We start from the raw sequence: 27,383 nt of genomic DNA, 5'->3' as shown, positions 1-27,383 counted from the left end.
AAAAAATAAAAATATTTGTTTATCATACGTCTCACTATAGTGTCATTTTCCAAGATATACTCTCGAGGAAAACAAAACGCAAATCCACCTGTTTTCTTTTCCATGCCTTTCTGGAATATTTTTCTTTTCCATTTCACCATTTCCTCTTACAATAATTATTATTTTCCTTCCCTTCCATTCCATCCTGCAAAAACACAACAACACTAGTCTTCTCCTATCTTCTATCTCTCTTTCACTTTCTCTCTCATCTCACTTTCTTTCATGCTCTCTCCTTCTTCTTTCTCTTGACTCATTCTTCTTTTTCAACTTAACTTTCTCTCTCTCACTCTCTCTCTCTCTCTCTCTCCAATCTTGTTTCTTTTCTTTTTTTTTTCATCTAATTTTTTATCTTATTTTATTCAAAAGTATATCACAAGGTTTTCTGCTTCTTCTCAGATAGATAAAAGAGCTAGAGAGTAAGCTAGCTTTCCAGATTCTTTCCAAGGAAAAGCCTAAAAAAAGAAGAAAATTAAATCACACAAAAAAGTCCTTAATATTGTGTTGAAGCCTTTGAAGTTTGAACTAAACAATCTTGTTTGTGAATATTGCACTTTTTTTTTTTTGGTTTAATCTGATTTTAATAAAGGAGAAAGAAGAAAAAAAAAGCTCTTGTTGTCTTTGATATATATTTTTGTACCCTTATATCAAGTTTTTAGAACCACCTTTTTTCTAAAGAAGATGCCCTTGGAAGGGATTTTCATTGAACCAACAAATCCAACATCAACACAAACTCAACCTGATCTTTCTCTTCACATAAGTCCACCAAGTACTTCTTCTTCTTTGGTTTCCAACAACATAGACACAACTCATTTACTCAATTATGAACCTCGCAATTCATCGAGAACTTTTGCTCAAACTCAGACTCAGACTCAAGCTCAAGCTCACACTGAACTTTCTCTTGGAAGAAATTTCAGTGGTGGTGGTGGTGTTCAAGAACTACATCAACAACAACCACATAACCCTTATTATCAAACCCATCAATCTCATTTCCCTAATCTTCAACATCACCACAACTCGACAACTACAACGAGTACAACAACAAATTCTACCTCAATGAATCACATAAATTACGGTGTTTCTTTGCTCGATGTATCATCCTCCTCTTCCTCGGAAGGTTTAAGACCAATCAAAGGAATCCCGGTCTATCACAACCGTTCATTCCCTTTTTTACCAGCCATGGAACATTCAAGAGAAAAAGATCCAAAGATGTGTTTATATCACCACATGCCAAATTCAACTCCAACTCCTTCTCCTTCTTCATCATCTCCTCTTTCCCCCTACATCACTACAGGAGCCTTAGATCCCATGTCGTTCTTAAACTCGAGTGGCTCAGCGGCCGCTTATCGAGCCGCTGTAGCCACCAGGTTTAACAACAACGAACCCTTCAAATCTCATCAATACCCATTGCACCATCATCATCATCACTCGCACTACGGTAGCCTCGGACTCGGAAACTCCGAAGCATCCATGAGATCAAGGTTTCTACCAAAGCTACCAACAAAAAGAAGCATGAGAGCACCAAGAATGAGATGGACAAGTACCCTCCATGCTAGATTCGTTCATGCCGTTGAGCTTCTTGGTGGCCATGAAAGTAATAATTTCTTTTTTTTTATATATATTTAAATTAATTATTACTCTTTTTATTTTTTTTTAACGAAATCAACACTATTAGGTGGGTGTTATTATCTAAAAATCTTTTATTATTATTTATTTCACTAATGTAATTTAGATGGTGAAATTTAGGAGCAACGCCAAAGTCAGTACTTGAACTGATGGATGTGAAGGATCTCACATTAGCTCATGTAAAAAGCCATTTGCAGGTTTGTTTTTAGTTTCTATCTCTCTATCTTGGTGGATGAAATTTGGACACAGTAACCAATGAAAATGAAAGAAAAGCAGTGAGTGAATGAATGAATGAATGTGTATGCTAAGAAGAAGACTTTATCATCTGAGAAGACCAGACACAAAACAGTCTCTGATTATAGTCATAGAAAGAGAGAAGAGAGAGAAACATAAACTGACAACAACATGAAAAAAAAAGTCATCATTTTCCAATAATGCAACAATCTCTTCAACAATCAAACCACATTCCAGAGAGAATTTGACATATTCAAAACGAGATCTATAATATTATTATTTTTTTTAATTTTCTTTATCTATGCTTATACTAATTTTGATTGATTAGTGTAAATTTTTTGATTTGTTTTGTGATTTGTTCTTAACAGATGTATCGAACTGTTAAGACTACTGATAAACCAGCAGCTTCTTCAGGTAATTCATATTGCTAAATCTTCAACTATTTTTTAATTCTTTTTCTTCCCAATCTTATATAATCACTTAGGTTTAAAGAAAATCTATTATAGTAAAAACGACTACGACAAAACTGTATCCGATTTTAAAACAGATACTTTTAGCCACTGTCTTTTTGATAAAGAATAAATTATGGTTACTTCACAACGCCACAGAGCCGCAACATCTTTACCGACTGAAATTGCATGTGGCCGATATTTTAAGAGAATGTCATCGCTTGTGACTTACTTACTGCCTTATTCTTTCCAGAGATTTTTTTCTTACGGTTACTTTTTTTATTATGTTATACCATAAATACCCTTCTCTCTATCATTAAAGTGTAAATATATGAACACTTTTGAGGTTTTAATTTAAATGTGTGCATGCATATTACTTAATTTGATTTTTGAGTAATTAATTAAAAATTAACTTTTGGATTAGGACTTTCAGATGGATCTGGAGAAGATGATGTACCTCAAATTGGAAGCAATGGTGGACTTCGTCAGTTTTCAGATCAAAGAAGCTTAAATGATAGACCAATACAACAAGATATGGATTACTCTTCCACAACCACTCTTTGGAGTAATTCTTCCAGGTAACACACTATTTTCCAATGTACCAATTTCTATAAATTTATAAGTTCATATATTTAATTTAATTTTAATTTTTTTGATTGATTTGCTTTAACTTTTGCATGGTACCTCTTATAAAAACCAATGCAAACCCACGTCCACAACACTCTCTTTTTTATGAAGAATAAAAAGGGTTCTTGTGGCAGCTTTTACTTTAAACTTGTGTGTGTTCCATTTTCTTCTTTCTTTTCCTTCTTTTGTGTAATCTTATGAAGCCTTTAATTGATGAGTTCATACAACAAAAGAATGATACAAGACATAATCAAAGGTTAATTAGTTAGGATAAAAGAAAAGCAACACAAAGCTTTATATTTGCTTTGTTTTCTTTCTGTTCTCCTTTGACTTATGTGTATGTTTGTCTCTAGTACATAATATATCACTAATTCCAATGCTTATTTGATCTTAACTCTTTTATTAATAAAAATATGATTCTTGATTTGTGAACATGTAGATTACATAAAACCCACATGATTTATTAAGTCCTTAATAATATTGACCATGCATTCCTCCAAGTAACATTGTTATTAACAATATATATTTTGAAATATTTTTGATTTTTAATAAACTTTTTTTTACCGGTCAACTAAAAACTCATACACACAACCTAGGTTCGAACCCTGATAATATCTTGAACTTAATAATATTTTTCAATCAAAAGAAAACACTATTTTTGAAATATATTACTCACTCTTTTGTTATAATACATGTCTTTAAAATCTAGCTTATAGTTAACTAATGTTTTGATGTTGACACTAGACATTCTCTGCAATAATCTATATTCATATATGTCCAGTTCTACCTTTATAGTAGCTATAATATTTTATAATTTGAGAGGCATGTCTTTCACTTATTCGGTAATTTCAGAATATATTAAATAAATCTTATGATTTGCACTGTTTGTCATGATTGAAAAAACCTTAAGTATGCTAAAAAATCTCTTTGCGACAAAAACAAATTATCACTCTACTAAGAAAACATTAGTGGTGGTAGAGGCATATATCATGCAATGCTGATATTAGTAAGTTTGGAATTTTTTTGCTGTGTAGTTGGTAGTTAGCATGTTACTTGCTTAACCATATTAATATATCATTCATGACTGTGTTTTTATTTTTTTTTTTGCCATTGTGAACTTATTTTTTCTTTATAAGCGATTAATACGGTAGTTGTTATATTAGGGAGCGAGTCCTCATCTTTTTACTCCTTCACTCCTGATGTCTCTGCACAGTTACAAACCGAACTGACAGAGGAAGTTGTTGTGAACTTGTGATAACGATTACTAACTAGTCTATAGTTTGTTACAAAGTATAGATACATACTCATGCATTATTTTTGTATACCTATGAACCATTGAACTGATCCAATTTTTTTTTTCTTGGTTGTGTCTTTTTCATCTTACTTGAATTATGATCAGTAGTAGAGAACCATGGCCGCAAACTAGTCCTAACGATGTAGATGGTTTCAGACCAGCTATCTTCCCGTCACAACCAATATCAGGAGTGCATCAAATTCAGGTATTAATAATAGGTTTAATCTATATGACTTTAATTTTTATGCATTGTGAATGTTAAGTTGATTTTCATTGTTTTTCATATGCATTTAGTCATATGTTTATCTACTGCCACATCATTTAGCGAGTGTAACAAATTATGAAGAATTCAGATTTTTTGCACTCGAGATCTCTCACATTCTGGACATAAGTGGTCATTCTATTAAGATCACATAGTCGAAAGCTCAATGAACGGCCACCAATGTCCAGAATATGTGTGAGGGATCTCAGACTGCAAAGAATCCAAAATTATTAGAAATCTTAGTGACAATATGAAATGATTGAATACACGTATAAACTAGTAAATATTTTATGATAACAATACATACAAATATTATTTGATTTACGCGAATGATTGTTTCTTTTACAGGATTGTGATTCGAATCAACTGAAGAACAATTTGTCGGGATCTAACTTAGAGTGTAAGAACCCAAGCTTGGAGTTCACATTAGGCATACCAGATTGGAATGGCAAAGGACAAGCCTAATTAATTTCCTTTGGTTCCCATATTAATTAGTTGTCTCTATTACTTTTGCATTCATTTAATTATAATCCAAAATATGACATAACTTCATCATGCAGTGGTGTATTAGATTATATATAAATTGGTGTGAAGAAGGAGAAGAAGAAGAAAAAAGCCCTACATATATAGTTCTACTAAGTTCCATAATTTTCAGAAGTAATTTTCTGAGTTCATGAACAATTTTGTTTAGCCTTTTTCTTGTATTTATTTTTTATTTATTGGTGAGATGGAGGTATTTACAAGGAGAAGCTAATGTAGAAGAACAAGGAGGGGAAGAAATTAATAGTAAACTTTTATTTTGGTTAAACTATAGTTCTCATTTTCCTCTTGCTCTCTATTTATTTCAATTTTTCTTACATACATGCTCTCTCACTCAGGGCCGGCCCAATGAATTTGGAGGCCTAAGGCAAAATTTAAATAAATTATTTTTATAAAAACTATTAATGAAAATTTTAAATTATTATTTTCTTCAATTAAATCATTAAATAATAAAAAATTAATTTATAGTCTTTTAAATATTTAATTTTATTAATTTAATCATTATATTAAAAAAAATACATCATGTTATTTTTTATTATCTTAATAGTTTGAATTAATTTATTATTTTCTTCAATTAAATCTTTAAATAATATAAACTTAATTCATAATATTTTAAATATATTAATTTTAATAATTTAATTCTTAATTATTATTAAAAATATCATATTATGTTGTATAATCTTAATAGTTTGAATAAAATATTATAATTTTTTGGAATTCATGAACTAAAATATTATAATTTTTTGGAATTCATGAACTACATAATAAAAATAATTACTTATTATATTTATATAGTTTAAAAACTATATTAAAAAGAGAGTACGATTTTAGAAATTTAATTTAGAATTATTCATTCAAAATATTTATTTTTAGTTGGGTGAAAACAATAGAAGATCATAGTGATTTTTTTTATAACCAAATGAAAATATATATGATATTAAAATCCAAATTATATATGATTTGCTTAAATAAAAAATAAAATATAGCTATATATATATATATATATATATATATATATATATATATATATATATATATATTTAACATTAATTTTAAATATTTACCATATATATTGAATGAAAATGCTTAGTAAACTAAAAATACGTGAACAGTAGGTATTGAACCACCAACCTGTAAAACATTGCAATCTAAATTTACCGCTAAGCTATCATACATATTATGTAATCCATTCACCTTTGTTTTGATTTATATATTTAATGATAAAATTATTTGGAGGCCTCCAATATAACCCAAAAATGTGAAGCCCAAGGCGACGGCCTTACTTGCCTTGCCCTTGGGCCGGGCCTGCTCTCACTTTGCACTTACTAGTATTCCAAAAAAAGGAGATAATTAGGGCAAGATGTGGGCATAAGAAAACCATTCTTTTCTTTTTTTGATTCTACAAAATGTAACAGTGAAATTTGCACACACTATGATAGGTTTATCACTCCTAATAATGATGAGCTAAGAGAGAATTAGGGTTGTTGTTAAAGTTAACTAAAATAAGAAAATAAAAATAATAATTCTGATTTTTAAGAAAACAGTTAAATGGCTCAATGGCTATAATCAAATGAGGTTGAAATTACAAATTTGTCATCAGTGACATACTTGGCTTTAGGAAATTCAAATAACAGGAAAATAAATAAAAGGGCCAATACAATTGACTTTTTAAAATCAAAGCCTTGAAGCCAAAAAGGCTTCTAAGTGGGTTTGGTCGTCAATTTTGATCCGATGATCTTGTCAATATTCATTGGATCATGTTCAAACTTATAATTATGTGACATCAAATATAATTATGCCACACTAAATATATTCCTCCGTGACATTTTTTTTTATAAGTAAGGATATATTGAAAAAAGAGTTCAAGTTCTAAACCACACTTATAAGAAAATACACGCCAATTAAACCTTAAGATAAATACAACAAATGATTTTTGCTAAAATCATAAAAGTTACAATAGGTCCGAGTAATTTCTCCTACAAACACCCACCTCTACGCCAAAAGTTTATAACTTCAAATTATGTAGTTAATATTCCACGAATCGTTTCTAAACACTATGTCATTTCTCACTAACTATAAAAATTATGTGACATATTTAAAAACACATTTTCATTTTTCAAAATAAATTATTTTTTATTAGAGGTCATTGGTTCAACACCCACTAACTATAAAATTTACTAATTTAACAACTAATTACTAACAACTTCATTATAAAATAATTTTATAAACTTTAACAAATAACTTATATATTTTTCTTGCAATCATTTCATCTAATTCATCATTATTAATGTATTCTTGAAAAATAAATTAATTCTATTTGTTTACTTAATATAGCTAGTTATATTATTTAAGACAACATAATACAAGTTTTGTATTTTATTCCTCAAATCAATAAGTTATATCATTAAATTTAGAGTTAAAAAAAAGAAATATAAAAAAAATTGAAATTTTGACTATGATGGTTTGTTGCCTGGAGTCTGAGTCGATCAAATGTATAATTTTCGCCATTCATAAAATAATGAATATTTAACATTTTTTAAAATATTGGAAAAAAAAGAAAGGAAATATTAAACAAAATTATTGAAAATATTGACTATGATGATTTGTTGCATAGTCTTCGAGTCGTTTGAATGTAGAATTTTACTCATTTATAAAATAATAAAGATTTTACATTTTTTAAAATATTGAAAAAAGAGGAAATATAAAACAAAATTATTGAAATTTTTTCAACTTATTTCACATCTTAAAATTTAAATAGCAGCGTCTTATTTAGCATTTCTATATTTCAAACATATTTTTTCATTTAAAATTGTTCTCCCTCTTTTATTCTCTTCATCTTATCGTCTCAATTACAATGTTTATTATACTAAACAAAATTAAAATATATAAAATCTAATATTACTTAAAGAATCCATAAATATTTTGCGCATGGCGCAAATTTCAATATTAATAATTTTATTATTATCATTATATTATGTTTGTATTTTAAACTCGAAAGTCATCAAAGTACTTCTATGTTACTACATCCATTTAAAGTTAGTTGGATTTCATCTACTTAATATAAATGTAAGGTTGTCATAATGACAACCCTAGACAAAAATCCTAGCATTTGCTTATGTGTCATCTTTACATAGCATTTGTTTATGTGTCATCTTCACATAGCCACATGCTTACGTGTCATCCTTACAAAGTTCTACCTCCCAAAATTCTACCAATTTTTTTTTTGAGTAAACAAGATAATAAACCAGAGAACTAAGGGTTCTCCAACCTGTTTACAAAAGGGGGGCACTTAGCCAAGACAAGAAAATACAAACCAACTAAAGATTATGATAAGAACCAATTGGATCTTTGACAAAATTCTACCAATTAAATATAATAATAATAAGAATTATATTTAATTTTTAATGGACAACAAATTAATTTTTAAATTAACTCAAATTCTTCCAGACTACACATGTAATGATAATAACAATATGTTATTATTTAATAATTTGTAACTCAATATATTCCAATTATAAAGTATAAAAATATTAGATAAATTATTTTATATGTATGTATTTTAAAGTTCATATTTTTAATAATATTTTATTATTTAATATTTTATAACTCTCAAATATTTTCTAATTATAAGTATACAAATATCAGATAAAAAAAAATTTATATGTATATATTTTTAACTTTTATATGTATGTATTTATGTATTTATATTTTAAATAATTTTTTATTTTTTAAATTCTATCAATTAAATATAATAATAATAAGAATTATATTTAATTTTTAATGGAAAATAAATTAATTTTCACACTAACTCAAATTAATACTTTATTACTCATCTAATGATAATAATAATATTTTATTATATTTTGTAAGTCTCAAATATATTCCAATTATAAAAGTATAAAAATATTAGATAAAACAGTTTTATATGTATGTATTTTTATGATTATATTTTTAATAATATTTTATTATTTAAATATATTCTAATTATAAAGTATTAGATAAAAATACTTTTATATGTATATATTTTTAACTTTTATATGTATGTATTTTTATGTTTATATTTTTAATAATATTTTATTAATATTAGATAAAAAAAACTTATATGTATTTTTATGTTTATATTTTTAATAATATTTTATTATTTAATATTTTGTAACTCTCAAATATATAAAGTATAAAAATATTAGATAAAAATACTTTTATATGTATATATTTTTAACTTTTATATGTATGTATTTTTACGTTTATATTTTTAATAATATTTTATTATTTAAATTATACCAATTAAATATAATAATAATAATAATAAGAATTATATTTAATTTTTAATGGACAACAAATTAATTTTTACATTAACTCAAATTCTACCAAATTACTCATCCAATGATAATAATAATATTTTATTATTTAATATTTTGTAACTCTCATATATATTCCAATTATAAAGTATAAAAATATTAGATAAAAAACTTTTATATGTATGTATTTTTATGTTTATATTTTCAATAATATTTTATTATTTAATATATTGTAACTCTCAAATATATTCTAATTATAAAGTATAAAAATATTAAATAAAAAAAATTTATATGTATATATTTTTATGCTAGCTCAGAAGAATAAATTACATTAAAATTATTAATTGTAGTAATAATATAATCATTTATTGTGGCTTGTGGTTTCAGAAGTTTTTTTTCTATTATTTTTTTTCTATTATGAATACACTAATTTTCTAATTTTTTGTGTTTTAACTAATTTGAATAATATTCTTTATTCAGGTGTTGCAACCGATTGACCAAATATTAAACACAAATTATGTGTCATCTTAATATTAATTGTAGTAAAATTATGACTGAGAAGAATAAATTGCATTAAAATTATTAATTGTAGTAATGATATAATTATTTAGTATGGTTTGTGGTTTCAGAAGTTCATTTTCCTATTATGACTACATTAATTTTCTAATTTTTTGTGTTTTAAATAATTTGAATAATGTTCTTTATTTATGTATTGCAACCGATTGACCAAATAATAAACACAAATTTATTAAAAAAATATGAATACAATATTATGATAAAATATAAAATATTTCTATAAACTTTTTAGTTGATGCATCATAATGACATTAATTCGAATTCTTTCAAATCAAACAGTTTATTGTAAAACTGTTTATCTAATGATAATAATAATATTTTATTATTTAATATTTTGTAACTCTTAAATATATTCTAATTATTTTTTTAACTATAACCGAAAATTATTCGTTAAATGATAATAATAATAATAATAATAATAATTATTGTGTTATTTATTGTTTTCTTGTGTTCTTACGTTTTAATTTGGGAAGAAATTGTTTTTAAACCTTGAAACCCAATTCAACCCCCCATTTCTTGTGTGTCACGCACCTTCAGTGAACCTTTGGGGGTTTCATCTGGGAAAACCTAAGGGATTTGTCTTCCAAGATCAAATTATTCATTTAGGGGTTTTGATAATAAGAAAATCAAGTTAGGGTTTTCCTTCTGTAGCGGGGAAAATCTGAGATCAAAGCCATTGACTGACTTGACTCATTATTTCAGTGAAAGTCGTCACCGCGCTTTATTGTTTCCAAAGGAAATGGGAAAAGAGCGAAATAAACCCAAAGTTTGTTTTTAAAACAAAAAGAGATCTTAGGTACGGGTGTTGATTATACAAGGGGAATGTTTTAAGCACCCCTCATATATGTGGTACTCCACAAGAACCTTTTTGAAAATCTGTGTTTATTAAAAAGATATTGTGTGCGAAAGAAAAGGTTTGTTTGATTTTAAAAATAAGCTCGGCAAGACATTACATCTTGTGCCTACATACCTCCTCGGTGCAATGGAGAAGTCAGAGCTAATGTAGTTCCACTTAAAAGGGGAGATTTTAAAAAGGAATAAACACTTTATCATCGTAGGAGAGAATACTCAGCCATTGATCTTAAACATGAGAACAAATGGATTCTTTGCGTCACAAATGAAAGAAGGGCTCCAACTTGGATAAAATCAACAAGTATGCCACTAGCTCTATCAAGTGGAAAAGACTCAATCATATCAATCAATATCAAAATCGTGAGCTATCGCAACTCATTACAATAATTAATCGTGTCTAAACTTTGAAAGAAATGCCAACAAGAGCGAAAGATACTTTTAAGAAAGATTTTTTAATGTGCTTTTCAAACATAAGAAGTTTTTAGAAAAGGGAGAAGATTTTCAAAATCTAAGAAGGGGAGGAGATGAAGGGACTATCCTAGAGCATAAAATAAAAGTTAAGGAAAGAACGATCTCACCAAATAAGAAGCCAACACTTGACATTAAGAGTCAAGGTAGATTTCCCATCCTTTGGACTATCAAAACTAAACCAACACATTACCACTTGGGAATCCAGATGAACTTGATTATCTTTAGCACCACTTTCACCAAGCCTTTATAATACATTGAAAAATCTTGACGAAAATCAGACAGAGTAACAGCTGTGTGCAGATGAATTCCTTATCACAATGCTTTGGAGTTAACCATCAAGGACTTTCGAGGAGATACCTGCATACACAAACAGAAAACAACCCAACGCCTTGGAGTAAAACTCCAAGGACTTCCAAACAGAATAACAGTATAACGAGGTCCAAAGGTACTAAGTCCAAAAGGTCCAGGTCTCCAAAATGCTCGGGATAGTAACCAATAGTCAATACGGAAATTAAAGTCAATTGTTAATTGTTAGCAAGATGACCATCTTGAAACTTGTCAAGTATATCATCGATTTGTTAGTAATGAAGATCGATGGTGAGTGAATGACGATCTCGGGTTTAAATTCAATGAAAGTTCATCAGAAGCTTGATAAAATCATAGCGACTACACGATAAACATCCATAAGTCTTAAATCAACCGCATACAATATCTGCCATATTTGATCTTTTTTCTATTCGGGACAATGAATGTTGCACTACGTTAAGCAGATCGCCAAGTGACTTACGTAGAAGTCACCCTACAACGAGGCCGATCAACAATTTTAGTGCTAATGCATGTGAGAGAAATGATATATAGATCATTTTCCGAAAGTAATACCGCACGAAAAGAAAATAGGTAGTGATCTCATCTTCATCAAGAATCCAAAAGAATTCCAATGATATCGAAGATTTTCATCGACCAAAATAAAAAGAAATAAAAGATGGAATTACATTCAAAGGTTCCTTCCATCTTTAAGTTCAATCACTTAATATTGCGGATTAGGATTTTCATCCCATCAACACCCTAAGTCCATTGACTTTGAAGAGAAATTAGACCTCTAACTACCTTGTAATTCAAAGAAAATATCAAAAGAATGGAGTAGGAAAAGAGAGATATATTGGGAAAAAAATAGATTCCAAACTCTCACCAAATGGATCATCAAGTATTAAATAAATAAAAAAACTTAAAATAATTTTTAGTATTTTTTATGAAAATATTCAAAAGAAGATCCAAGTTGTAAACAAAATATTTTTGAGTTTTTATAAGTTTGATAAAGAAAATAAAGTATTAAATATTAAATAAAAAAAGATAAAATTAAACATAAAAACTTAGTAAAAATACATTAAAAAAAAAGGTGCCTACAAGCAATGAGGCGCTGGGCCTTTGTTGTTTGGCCCAAAATCAATATTCATAGGAGGGGGTAGGGCGGACCAGCATAGGGTGCAGTGTGGAATTCGGAATTGGGCCTGAAACTAGCTGAGCCCTAATCAACAATTGACACATAAAACTCTAAAACAATCTTCTGCCTCCCTCTCTCACGTTAACTCCTTTTCTCATTCGATTCCCTTCCTCTCCCTTGTTTACAACTTCTCTATTTCCAAAATATCCTCTCAAACTTTGTTTCTCAATCGCCCAACTTCTTCTCCTTCATTCCTAAAAACAAAATAATCACACGAGTTGTTGTTGGTTGCGTTTACGATTTCGGTGTTGGATGATGTCGCGGTTTATTGAAGATCAACGATACCGAGTTGTTGTTGGTTGCGTTTACGATTTGGTGATGATGCTGATGGCGATGTGTCGACGATGATGTTGCCGTGTTATGATCTTGCTGCAAGTATATTGAGTGTGTTATGTGAAATTGATTTGGAATGTTAAGGTTGAAGAATAGTTGTGGATTTGTGGTATTAAGAGGCGTCGATTGAGATAATGAAGGTTATGATGCGGGAGTGAAGTTTGCAAGGTTGGATGAAGCAAGAATTCAGAACAGATCGTGAAAAGAATTTGAAAGTTTAAAGATGGAGAAAATTTGTAGAGTAGTGGTTTAGTTGATGCAGGTTTATTGATGACAGTTTGTTGTGATTTTGAAGGTTGAATGATGACGAAGGATGCAATGTTGAGATTGAATTGAATCTTGGAGGAAGGTGATATGGTTGAACGTTTGCAGAATTGGAGAAGAATTTCTGATGAGATTTTAGTAGCATAACAATATCTTTTTTCTCCTCCCTTTTCCATGAACTGAGCTGTCTTATTTATAGGAGTAGAGAGTGAAAATTTAGAGGGTGAATTCTTATCTACCCAATTTAAAAAGTTGGGTAAGGTTATCTTATTTGCACTTTGAAAATAACAAATATATGTAGTATTTTAATAAATAATTAAATATGTTAAATGAGATGAAATCATGCAATTGGTTAGAGGTAGAGTACCAAATTTTTTGTGATAGGTAGAGAAGTTGTCCCCAATTTAAAGAGGGAATCTGTGTGAAGTTTGTTAGAATAGTGGTAAAGTTACCCTCATTTTGTGGGATTTACCAATGCAAACTTTGTTTAGAAATTGCTGTCATTTTTGTTTGAAATATTTGGTATTACTCACATGAAAACAATAATATTAGTTTGGCTCAAAATGGCTTGGGTCCTCAATATTAGTTTGGAACAAAAAAAATGATATTGGGCTTTCAATTCAAATGAATCAAAATGGGCATCTCATTAATTGCACCTATTAAAAAAAAACAAGTAATAACAACAATATGATAGAATTGATTTATTAATTTTAATTAAAAACCCAACTTAAATCTAAATTGAATTTAAAATTAAAATTATAAATTCTAAAAAGATTAATAATAAAAAAAAAACAACAATTAAAATGATGTATGAAATGAAGGTATGTATATATTTTTGAATTTTTCAAATGAAATGCAAATGGACACATAAAAAGCGGGTCAAAAATGGAGTGTGACACCTTCAAGATCATTCGGATTTAAAGGTTTTGGACAGGATTATGCGAGCTGGATTCGATTGAATGAAAGCTTAGAAGAACTGTGTGTTTTGTCGAAGGAGTGACATCAGACAATGGATCACATTGGTAAATTTTGGGATACAAGTTTTTGTAATTCATATTCGATTGAGTGAAATCTTTGAAGAACGGAAGGTTCTTGCAAAGGAGTAGTGTGAGATGGTGAATCATTTGGGAAACTTGAGATATGATAATTTGCAATTTGGATTTGGCCGAGTGAAAACTTTGAAGAATGGAAGGTTCTTGCAAAGGAGTGGCGCGTGACGATGAATCATATTGGTAGTATCGGGATACTTGATCGAGGTCAAGGGAGGAGAAGAAGATATGATCAACATTACCTAGAGTTTGGATTGTTGGATTTCTACTTGTTCTCTTGTAAACAATTTTTGCAAGTAAGGTGAATTTTCATTATCTCAATTCCGATTAGGATTGGGGTCAGACGTAGTGATGGCGAGGACGATTGAGGAACTGCCTAAACAGATCCTTGTGTTCTCTCTCTCTCTCTCTCTCTCTCTCTCTCTCTCTCTCTCTCTCATTTAAAATTTCGTTAGTAAATTGTTAAATACATTGATCGAGTGATTGACTCGTAGTGATTTTCCTTGTTAAAAGCTATATGGATTTATTGATTGCCTTACAATCTAATTGATTGTAAGAGGTTTTTTATATTAACAAACTTAAAAGGAAAATATGAAAAAAAAGATCGCACGTCAAGTACATAGTTTGTCATTTTACATTTTTCAATTGATTTTATTGGAAATAGGTTGTCTTAGTGAAACCATTATAACGTTTGATTGGGAACTTGGTGTGTTAATTGTTTATCATTGTTATACATTCCTTAAGGTTGTGCGCATATTTGCGTTTCTAAAAATCGGTTCGGCTTAGACGAATTTTTTAATCTAAACTAAAACTTCCACTCGCCATACATTTAATCTTTTCAAAAACATTTTAAAAACTGAAATTTTACCTTGGGGATCTATTCACCCTCCCTCTAGATTAGTTGTCGTCGTCTAACAATTCAATTTTTTTGTTTTGTGTAGCAATACTCTATTCCTGGTGTGTTTTTCTAAGTTACAAGAATAGGGTATTTCTGTTGCAATTGAGTTTCATCACTTCAAATACTTTTGTAACCGATCGAACAAAGATTTGGAAGAGTGTTTGGGCGAAAGTGAGAGAAATCTCAAATTCAATGGGCTGGATCGAAATTCACGAGTACTATTAGGCTATGTTTGGGAGTTTGGAGGGGAAGGGAGGGGAGGGCTTTGGAAAATAGGAGGAATTGAGTGAAAAGGATAAATAGATTTTGGGTAGGAGGGTTTTGGAGGGTTTGAGTTTATTCATAACACCAAAAACCTCATAAAATGGGGGAACTCAAAAATTGTATTGAAGGAGGGTTTTGAAGGGCTTACATAAATTTTCGATATATCTTTTAGGTTGTTATACTATTTTGAAAATTAAAAATTTAGTAATGATAAAAACTCTTTTATCATTCTAAACAAATTCATTTTTTCAAAAAATATCAAATATTTTCCTACATTTTTTTAAAATTTTGTTTTTGAAAGCCTTCCCCTCCCATCCCCTCCAAACTCCCAAACATAGCCTTAGAGAAAAGAACATTAAATTGAGAGAGTTTAGATAAAATATTGTGTACTATTGATTAATAAGAGTGAGTTTCTTTTCATTTGGGTTAATGAACCTCCAAACATAAACGACTTTGAAGAAGAACTAAATATATAGATGATATCTTAAATAATTTTATTTAAAATTCAACTTAAATATTTTGAAGAATAAAACTCAAATCATGACAAAAATAATTTTAATTCAAGTTTTATTTCTCCAAGGGTTAATTATAATTTTCAAGATCTAATATTTTCAATAGACTAGAAGGTTAAGACAAAGAAAGAATAAATGTCTTAGTTTGGCCCTGATAATATTTTATATAGAATTCTAAATTTGAATGTGAATTATTTTATTTCTTTCTTTTCCAAATATTAATATTTAATTGATTATTTGTTAACCACTGGATTAATAACATAATAGTCTTTTTTTCTAAATTAAAAAATATTAAAAAAACTATTTTCCCTAACAACTGAGGTCAAGAATGGATTGGTAAATGAATAATAGCCTAGTATCATATGAAAATGAATCCAACCAATATTATAAGTGTAGTTCACTTTTCATTGGTCAACTAATAATTCACTTCAATATTAATATCAACGTAGCGAATCAAATACGCGTAGTGAAAACTACAATGGCTACGAGTGAAAGCGGCGACGGGAGCCACAACCCTGCTTTTGACCCGGATTTGGATACTCCGGCCAACCCGGATCACGAGTTTGCTGAGTTCGGTGCCGGTTGTTTCTGGAGTGTGGAGCTGGCTTTTCAGCGAGTTGTGGGAGTTGTGAAGACTGAAGTTGGATATTCACAGGGTCATACACCGGATCCGACCTACAAATTGGTCTGTACCGGAAGTACTAACCATGTTGAAGTGGTTCGGGTTCAGTTTGACCCGAAAGTGTGTCCTTACGGTAATCTCTTGGATCTCTTTTGGTCACGACATGATCCCACTACCCTCAATCGCCAGGTATCAGACTCAACTAAAACACAGTTTATTTATTGACGTACTTGTAAATTTTTGGTGTCTAAGTAAAAAATATTTAATTATCTAAGTAAATTTTGTTTTTTATAGAACACTTTGCTTGAATTATCTGAGATACATGTCATACTTGAGTATTGAGTTGGCTTTACTGGCTCGGAATATGTTATACTTTGCATAATTGATGATTCACTTTATATGTATATGTATTTTCAGAGAGGTGATGTAGGTGTACAATATAGATCAGGAATCTACTACTACAATGAAACCCAGGCTCATTTAGCTCAAGAATCAAAAGAAGCTGAACAGTTGAAGCAGAAGAACAAAATTGTAACTGAAATACTTCCAGCAAAGAGGTTTTATAGAGCTGAGGAATATCATCAACAATATTTGGAGAAGGGTGGAGGCCAAGGCAACAGTCAGTCTGCTGAAAAGGGTTGCACTGATCCCATAAGGTGCTATGGCTAATGACTTGGTTCAAATCTTATGTATTGGTTTTTATCAGCCATGTATTTTGAATATGAATATAATAAGTGATCAACATTCAACACACATTCTAGAATATGAATTCTAGAACTCCAGTTGATTTGTAATCTACTGGCTGATGTTTTAACCATTTGATATATGTATTGATGTTTTTATGTTCTGGTGGTTTAGGTTTGAACAATTGATGTATGAATAAATGTGAAGTTATATAGTCTTTGCATGAAATATTTTCCTCCTGAGATTTAGGGGTGGTAAAATGGGCGGTGTCCGTCAGCAAGTCTGTTTTGCCCGTGATTTTTATCGGACTGAGCCAAGGGTTCAAGTCCGCCTCCTCTACTTTACCCTTTCCGTTCTCTTTTTTGGTGGGCTTTAGTAGTCGCAGACTTAATCTGAGGCGTGCATGACTTTTTTTTTTCTACTTTTAACTTTAGGAATGGTGAGGCTTACTAGATCCGTCCCACCTTGTTTTATTGACGAGTTTTGACAGGACGAGATTAAATACGACGCTCATGCCTATTTTGTGCGAGAATTAGGCACGAAGTCAAGATGATACATTGACATGCATTACTTGTTAATAAGGTCATCATGCAATTTGAAACACACTAGGAAAACAACACCAAAAATTGGTGAATGGTAAATTTTGGGGGAAACAATTAAAGCTCCACTTTATTAGGATATATACGAGGAAGATCTTGTCACTAACACTAACACCATTCTAGTTATTAACTTAACATTAATCTCGCTTTTTTAAAATTCAAAGTGGCAAACACTTTCTCTCCATTTAACATCGTTAGTTCTTAGCTAGCAAATAATTAAACTTCTCCAATTTGGCTCGCGGTCTCATATTTGACTATTATTTTCTTTACAAATTTTTAGTTTGTGTTCCTGTAAAACACGTCTGGACTACCTCTCAGAAGTTAATCCGGCGAGGTCGCAACTATATAGGCTAAACTAAGAAGATGACTGAGTTTATTTAGGGATTCGAGCGGCACGACAGTAGTATGCGTGAGCTCAAGATGGAATATGTCTTGCTTATCCCCCAGATGAGAGTCTCATTTATACTTATGAAATGATGAACTACAACTTTAATGAAGTGACTCTTGGATTCCCTCAGTAATGGCAGCTACAGTAACCTCTGTCGCCCTCCTTTAAGAGGCATAACACTTTGTAACAATCCCAGCGCTCCTTCGTATTCGTAATAGTCGTAGCCGACTACGGTAACTTGCCACCGAAGTGAGGGTTGGATACTCACTTCGACTTGTGAAGATGCTCCGAGTAGGGGAGGTGCTCCGAGTAGGGGAGATGCTTCGAGCTACTTGGTTGTCATACTGCAAACTGGTTTCCCTACCACTACCACTCATTACAGAGTCCGAGCTCCAACGTCGGCCAGAGTATTTTTTGTATGTACATAAGTCCCCCGATCTCGAAACCTGTAGGAATGAAGTGTTCGGCACGAAAAGACTTTTAAAATTATTAAGAAGACTTGGGTGATCGACCTTCCCATGATCCAACGGTCATTAAGACCTTAGCATGCGCTAGTTGGTTTAAAAGAGCAATCAAGTCGCGTCCATTCGCCTTACAATGTTATGATGATCTTTTTACGGGAAATGTGCTTTTTACCATAACCCTACTTTATAGCCGTTTATAGGATTCTAGGGTTTAAATGCATGCTCCCTTTTTCTCGCTTACCATCGTCATCTCCACCAAGCGACGCTTCCTGTAGTTTTATAAAAGAGTTCTTCTTCATCTGCACATTTCTCCTGGGTAACGCCCTTTCTCCCTTTTGCATTTTATTTCTCGCAATCATTGTTCTCATTAGGGAGTGTGATGAATCGGGGAACATGTTTATTCCCTGCAATGCTCAAAAGAGGAAAGGTCCCTAGGAGCAATGTATGGAATCATGTAAGAGGCATCTAAGGAGAAATGAGTTCGCCCAAATCCTCCAAGAGGTTTATGGAAACCTCTATGAGTCTTTTAGTGATTCTGACTCGGAATTTGATTCATCAGGTTCTATTGAGGAGTTAATGGAGATGGGTGACTCCTACATAGACTCAGAGGTACTAAGCTACAAGCATAGTGTAGTCAGTTACAGTGACATAGGGAACCTTCACACCAACAAGAATCTCTCTTCAATTGGGTGAAGAAGATGTAATCCTGGAAACCTATGAGGAGGGTGAGACGGTTTGTCTCTTCCGTCTGAAAGGTGTAGACGAAGCGTTTTATTATTTCTACCTTGGGGTTATTGAAAACTTTAAAACTCAAATCCCCTTCTCCGACTTTGAAGCCGACCTCCTAACCACCCTAAACATAGTCCCAATCCATCTGCGTCCAAATGGTTGGGGATTTATTAAGGCCTTCGAAGCTATTTGTGAGGTTTTAAACATTGACCCAACATTGGGTCTCTTCTTTTCTTTCTTTGAATTGAAAGGCACCGATAAGGGTAGTTGGGTGTCCCTTAAAGAGCTCCCGGTAGGAGCTTTCTTCGAGCTTATACTTCTAATTATAAGGGCTTTAAGGACTGGTATATTCGGGTCAAGAGTGGGAATAGATGCCCTGGCGTTTTGTATTCCATGGAGGTTAGTCGAAGCTTTCCTTTTTTACTACATGGAGAACCTGATGCCCGTGTATGGGTTTGACTATGACAAGCTAATGACATATGAAGTTCAGGCGCTTGCCATATTAGATTCTTTTCAATTGATGAAAACTAAGGACATAATAGAAATTTCTGATGACCAAGAGAAGCTCTTGGGACATTTGGGTAAGGATATCTGTGAGCCCCATGTAACATCCGTATTTTTCCTTAAATTAATTTAATTAGAAATTAAACTATTTATTGGAATTAATTGGCATTTCTTTGAAAATTATGGAAAATAAGAGAATTGGGCCAGTGTGACAATTAGTAAAGGGGAGGTGTTAATTAGTGGGTCTTTTACTAAGTTATGCTATTTTCCATAAAATAAAGGAAATTGGGAGAAGAGGAGTTAGAAAGCAAAAGAGGAGAAGACTGAAACACGTGAAAGAGCAAAGGAAGCGGAGAATGGAGAAAGAGGAAGATTCAAGATTTTTGGCTAAGGTAAGGGGGGACTCTTCCGGTTAACCTCTATTATCGGGTCGTAGGCGTTAGGATTGAAATCGTATACTATTGATTCGATAGAGAATATGTTCTAGGTTAGGGTTTTGGTATTTAGGTTCAATTTTGTGAACTTTGTGTGATTACTTGTTGGTAGTGATTGTTGATGTTAAAAGTGTTGTTTGGTTGATGATATAACTCATATTGCATGTGAAATCCCTCTGTTTTTCGTATACAATCGTATTGGTTCGATTGGGGGATGTTTGGGGGGATTCAAGGTGCTGAAAACTGGTTTTTGGGTTGCATGTACGAGGTAATCGGTTACCGAAAGAGGTGTAATCGATTACCCATAGTAAAAACAGCAAATATGGGGTTTTGAACTTCAGTAACCGATTACTGGTGTTTGGGTAATCGGTTACCACTGTACGTTTTTGAAAAATACTTGTTTTTGTAAAATTCATATCTTTTGAACCGTAACTCCGTTTGGGTCCCCGTTCGAAGCGTTAGAAAGCTAACAGAATGCTCTTTATGATTAAAATAAATTAATTAGCACTATATAATTTAATTATTATGTGATTTTGAAAATGATATGTAATTGTATCTGTGTATGTCATGGATTAATGTTATTTAAGGATAACATGTATGGAGATTGTGTATTATGTGCTAATTGTGATACATGGAATTGATGAATGATAATTTCTATGTATTGTTGTGATTGTGACATGATGAATGTATGTTATACTAATGGTGGATAATTCAATATGTTGAATTGTGATGGATGTGCTAGAAGTAGTATCATGATGATGTAAATCCCATGTTGTCGTTGTGTGGATTTGATGTACTTGGTACATAATTGTAGGATGTATTATTGTTGTATGCATTGTGTGATGAGTCAAGATATGATAATGTTGTTCATATGATTGAAGTGGCGATGTTGTGATAAAATGATTATAATGTTGATATTGTGATCATGTGGTGATTGTTTTGATGTCTAATGATGTTATTGTGATTGAATGATGCATATATATAAACATACTTGATGATGATGATGATGATGATGATGATGATGATTATGATGAAATGAGTATTTGATGATGTTACTCATTAGACTTGACGATGGTATAAGTATGTTCATGTATGTTTGCATTCATTCATATTCATTGATGATGTTGTATCCATGATGATGTGTTGGACCAGTGAAGGGCATGATTCTCATTGTGTGGAATCTGTGCTGGCAGGGCCGTATCTTGATGATGTTGGATCGGTCATGGGTTATTCCCATTTGATGATGTTGGTACCACATGCATAGTGTCAGTTACATTCATATGCATGATTTTATAACATGATTGGATGTTTTCCAGTGTTATAAATATTGATGATGTGTTGGTTGTTTATGATGGTGAAACTTGTCTGAATATATGTTGATGTTGGGTGAATATTATACTGTTGATGTTCTATCGTTTATGAACTGATAACATTGTTTAATTGTGAATGAGACTCACCCTTACTGTTGATCATTTCAGATTGAGGATAGCGGCTGTTCGATTCGGTGAGGATTAGCTCATGGGTCAGTTGTTTAGTTAGCGTCAGGTGTCATGCTCTGATATTTGTAACACTGGGGACGCGATGTTTAGAGTTTATGCGTATAACTCTAGTTATGTTTTGATGTTTGAAGGATTAGTTTGAAAGATGTTAAATTTAATCTGTTTGATTTAATTTCCGCTGTGTTGACATGAATTGTTTTAATTAATGAGAATTGCCTCAGTGAATGCATGACATGACTGAACGATGTTAATTAAATTTTGAATTGTGGCACCCTTATTTTCATGTACTCTGAATAAATTTATTTAAATTGCCGCGGGATTTAGAGGGGTGTTACAATAGTGGTATCAGAGCAGGTCGGTCCGTCCGGCCAATTGTTGAGTCAACTGAGTTGCACGACAGTTGTATACTGTCGGCGTTTTATCCCTTGGTACACGACATGTGAGTGAATCACTGTCGGTACTTGGTTGTTTTGTTGCAGGTGTTGGATTGAAACAAGTGGGGGAGAAGCTTCACTTCTCGATTATGCATCAGTTGTAAGATAATTGGTTCAGTAGACTGTTGTTGGCAACAGTGCAAGCGTTGTTGGAGTTGTTGTTTCCCGAAACGAAGGTGACTTGGAATTAAGACTTGGCTGGTAATTAAGTTGGAGCATCTTGAAGGAGGATGATTAGATGTGATTGATAATTATTTGTAGGAGATGGAAATTAGAAAGTTGCAATGTATCAGCTCTGCTGGTGGACTGCGAAGTTGTCAGTTGAGTATCCGTGCGTCTCGGAAGAGGTTCAGTTGCAAGTTTCCAAAGAGGATTGCGGTCGTAATGTTTCAGAAATCGCACTTCGGCGATGGGATGTGTTGCTCAAGCTATAAGAATATTTGGGAGCGAAGAGATATGATAAGAGGCTGTATAGAATGTGATTGATTTGAAGAGAATGAGTTTTGGAGCGAAAATTCCGTAAGCAAAACGCAGGAAAATTGCTGGATTGTTATGAAACTTCGAAAATTCATAACTGGAGTTCTGGACATCCGATTTGAGTTCCGTTTGAAGCGATGGAAAGCTAGTGATATGAACTTTGTTATAAAAATGGTTGCAACAGCTGTAACATATTTAATTGTGACAGGATGACGTTGGAAAGAGGTGAAATTACGGTTACACTTGTCCTTAGAACTAAACTTGTTAGTTGATACCGCACGAGACGTCAGTGTCAGAGTTGAGCGGATTGAAGGAATAATTAAAAGGTTTGTTGAGAAGCAATTTTAGGAATTAAATGTACCATTCAAGGAGTTATGGAGATATCAGATAGAGTGTCACTGCATAATGTCGATGTTGCATTTTGGATGACGTTGGAAAATTCATATCTTGAGTTCCGAGTGTCGGATTAATGTGCCGTTTGAACCTACGAAGAAGAGAGATTATGTTCTACCCTATGGGAGAGTTATAAATACAGTAGAGTGATCCTATGAGGAGATATTCTGAAGTTGGTTTAGGAAGCGTGAAACTTGCTGAATAGGAATGGTTACTATCGCGATTGTTTGAAACAAAGTTGAGTAGAACATGTTGTTGATGAATAAGTTAAAGAGATGTTCGGTCATAAAGATGATTTGAGTATCGATAGATTTTAGTGAGAAGTGAATTAGTAGTAAAGGTGGAATAAACTTTAGAACTCTTGGGGTCGTATTTGTGATGCCTAAGCAACGATAGGTATAAAAGAAGAATTGTAGAGAATTTCTAACACCTATTGATGTGAGGAAGACTTTGTTGAGATTTCGAGTGGAATGATATTTGGGCGCGAAAGATGTCATGGAATTTGGAGTAAAACCACGAGTTATGAATGTTGTGTACTGTGTTGAGTAGGAAGTCTTTAGTGAATTGTTGGATTATGACGATGTTAATGAGTTTGAGTGCAAACTCGGAAAGGACACTATTATGTAGTAACGACGGTTTATGCTTAAATATGGTTGTCGGCTATCTATTGACAAATTAAGGACTTGATCACCCTTAATCTCTTGTTGATAGTAGACGGAATCATATGGATGGGATGAAATTGTTTGTTAGTTTAATGGTATAAGATGTGATGAATACTAAGCCGTGAGAATAATCACCCATCATGTTGTGTGAACTTATGAAGAAATGAATGTGAAAGAGTGCGACATATTGGACGATGACTTAAGACGGATAATCGGAGTCTCACAACGAAAGTGTGATGTGGAGTAGTTTTATGGGTACTACTAGTGGACAGTGAGGAATTAATGTGTTGGAAGCCTACGTAGAGAATATGAATTGATCTATATGTTGGATTTAGAATCTAGTGGATGTAAGGATGCCGTGCTGGAAGATTATGACTCTTTTGAATAATTTCCGAGATGATGAGTATGTTATTGTGGTTGTACGTAGTTAACAAGTATGTATTCGACGAAGTTAAGACGATGAGTTGATACCATATGATGCTATAATAATTTTGTGCTGTTGTAAGATGTTATTGTAGATTCCAGATATAATGAAGAATTATACTTTAGGAAGGATGAAGTTGATTTAATTCTTAGAGAAAAGTGAGACTCAGTTTGAGCTATTTTGTAAGCAATGGTATATTGAGGCAGATGAGTGTAATTATAACTACTTGTGTGTGCTCGTTCCGATGGTTGGAATGTTTTAATAGATGTAGTAACTCAGGAATTTATTTTGAGTGCGTGCAAATATTTCTAAGTGGTAAATTAGTACCATGTATGGCAAAGAAGGATTTTAAACGAATGAGTAAAGAGAGTCGGAATTGGGTAAAACTCAGAAATCTAATTGGTAATGGTAGTTGTAACGAGTAACCAGAGTAGTGCCGCGAAAGCGGACTATAACGGGTTAGATAATTGTTGGTGTGACTCGAGAGGAGTTAGATAGTGGAAATTAAATGGTATAGGGATATGCTTATTGAGTTCTTGAAGGAAGCAGTTGGTGAAAAATTTTATCGCTCAGACGGGAAGGTATGTTTAAGGATGGTACGTTCGGTAGATGGAATGCATTACTGCAATGTCGAACGCGTGTAATCATGCTATGGATAAGGAATGATATTACACAGACGTGTGTAGCGGAAATCTATATTAGTGTTGAGTGACGACCTTATTGACAGATGCAAATAAGTTAATGTCATGATGACAGTGCTATTAAGTAGTGGAATATTGAGGAGGGCAGATAGGATTGTGGAAAGATCCTTGTCCTAAATGAGGTTTTGATCTCGCTTTCTAGGATGGGATCCTAGTGCGTATGTATAATTTTTATGATGGAGAGGTTAAAGAAATACTACACATCTTGTGGACGTGGACGTTGGGTTCTCTTTCGGTTTGAAAATGAATTTGACTTCAAGATGGTAAGATGAAGGATAGTGTACAACTATGAGTATGCGTTTGGTTGACTATTCATGTCTTATTTAGTCATTGGGCGTATTGTGTGGGTTGTACCTCAATTATTCCATTGTTGTTAACCTTTTGGAGGGATAACAAGTGGTACACCTTTGGAGGGTCATATGCGATGTAAGAGTTGAGATTGAAGGCATGAGACATGCTTTATGTTGTTTATGTCAGATGAATTTTGAGGATCGACTAGGGAAATGTTACCTGGGAACTAGAGAGTCAGATGAAGGATTCCTATCCGGAACTTTTCACTAGAAGTATGTTTTCGAGGACGAAAACTCTTTTAGTGGGGGAGAGTTGTAACATCCGTATTTTTCCTTAAATTAATTTAATTAGAAATTTAACTATTTATTGGAATTAATTGGCATTTTTTGAAAATTATGGAAAATAAGAGAATTGGGCCAGTGTGACAATTAGTAAAGGGGAGGTGTTAATTAGTGGGCCTTTTACTAAGTTATGCTATTTTCCATAAAATAAAGGAAATTGGGAGAAGAGGAGTTAGAAAGCAAAAGAGGAGAAGACTGAAACACGTGAAAGAGCAAAGGAAGAGGAGAATGGAGAAAGAGGAAGATTCAAGATTTTTGGCTAAGGTAAGGGGAGACTCTTCCGGTTAACCTCTATTATTGGGTCGTAGGCGTTAGGATTGAAATCGTATACTATTGATTCGATAGAGAATATGTTCTAGGTTGGGGTTTTGGTATTTAGGTTCAATTTTGTGAACTTTGTGTGATTACTTATTGGTAGTGATTGTTAATGTTAAAAGTGTTGTTTGGTTGATGATATAACTCATATTGCATGTGAAATCCCTCTATTTTTCGTATACAATCGTATTGGTTCGACTGGGGGATGTTTGGGGGATTCAAGGTGCTGAAAACTGGTTTTTGGGTTGCATGTACGAGGTAATCGGTTACCGAAAGAGGTGTAATCGATTACCCATAGTAAAAACAACAAATATGGGGTTTTGAACTTCAGTAACCGATTACTGGTGTTTGGGTAATCGGTTACCGCTGTACGTTTTTGAAAAATACTTGTTTTTGTAAAATTCATATCTTTTGAACCGTAACTCCGTTTGGGTCCCCGTTCGAAGCGTTAGAAAGCTAACAGAATGCTCTTTATGATTAAAATAAATTAATTAGCATTATATAATTTAATTATTATGTGATTTTGAAAATGATATGTAATTGTATCTGTGTATGTCATGGATTAATGTTATTTAAGGATAACATGTATGGAGATTGTGTATTATGTGCTAATTGTGATACATGGAATTGATGAATGATAATTTCTATGTATTGTTGTGATTTTGACATGATGAATGTATGTTATACTAATGGTGGACAATTCAATATGTTGAATTGTGATGGATGTGTTAGACGTAGTATCATGATGATGTAAATCCCATGTTGTCGTTGTGTGGATTTGATGTACTTGGTACATAATTGTAGAATGTATTATTGTTGTATGCATTGTGTGATGAGTCGAGATATGATAATGTTGTTCATATGATTGAAGTGGCGATGTTGTGATAAAATGATTATAATGTTGATATTGTGATCATGTGGTGATTGTTTTGATGTCTAATGATGTTATTGTGATTGAATGATGCATATATATATATATAAACATACTAGATGATAATGATGATGATTATGATGAAATGAGTATTTGATGATGTTACTCATTAGACTTGACGATGGTATAAGTATGTTCATGTATGTTTGCATTCATTCATATTCATTGATGATGATGTATCCATGATGATGTGTTGGATCAGTGAAGGGCATGATTCCCATTGTGTGGAATCTGTGCTGGCAGGGCCGTATCTTGATGATGTTGGATCGGTCATGGGTTATTCCCATTTGATGATGTTGATACCACATGCATAGTGTCAGTTACATTCATATGCATGATTTTATAACATGATTGGATGTTTTCCAGTGTTATAAATATTGATGATGTGTTGGTTGTTTATGATGA

At 32.1% G+C, this 27,383-nt stretch overlaps 2 protein-coding genes across 4 annotated transcripts; both read left to right on the top strand.

Moving 5' to 3' along the window:
* Positions 1–54: 54 nt before the first annotated feature.
* On the top strand, positions 55–5,336 carry LOC131661803 (transcription repressor KAN1-like). Of its 3 annotated transcripts, none has more exons than XM_058931439.1 (6): positions 55–1,630; positions 1,783–1,859; positions 2,265–2,310; positions 2,779–2,923; positions 4,372–4,471; positions 4,877–5,336. In XM_058931439.1, exons 1-6 carry the CDS (start codon positions 718–720, stop codon positions 4,991–4,993), a joined length of 1,398 nt encoding a protein of 465 aa, XP_058787422.1. In that variant the 5' UTR covers positions 55–717; the 3' UTR covers positions 4,994–5,336. The 3 variants fall into 3 exon arrangements, with proteins under 3 accessions (XP_058787422.1, XP_058787421.1, XP_058787420.1); XM_058931438.1 differs by having other exon boundaries at positions 2,770–2,923; positions 4,375–4,471; XM_058931437.1 differs by having other exon boundaries at positions 56–1,630; positions 2,770–2,923.
* An 11,175-nt stretch (positions 5,337–16,511) lies between these two features.
* LOC131656051 (peptide methionine sulfoxide reductase-like) lies at positions 16,512–17,634 on the top strand. Its single transcript, XM_058925836.1, has 2 exons — positions 16,512–16,897; positions 17,126–17,634. Exons 1-2 carry the CDS (start codon positions 16,565–16,567, stop codon positions 17,375–17,377), a joined length of 585 nt encoding a protein of 194 aa, XP_058781819.1. The 5' UTR covers positions 16,512–16,564; the 3' UTR covers positions 17,378–17,634.
* The last annotated feature ends 9,749 nt before the right edge of the window (positions 17,635–27,383 follow it).

This window comes from Vicia villosa, linkage group LG3 (genome assembly GCF_029867415.1).
Source record: "Vicia villosa cultivar HV-30 ecotype Madison, WI linkage group LG3, Vvil1.0, whole genome shotgun sequence".
Classification (NCBI taxonomy): domain Eukaryota; kingdom Viridiplantae; phylum Streptophyta; class Magnoliopsida; order Fabales; family Fabaceae; genus Vicia; species Vicia villosa.
Note: the sequence above shows the minus strand (reverse complement) of the source record. Positions and strands in the feature narration are given on the sequence as shown.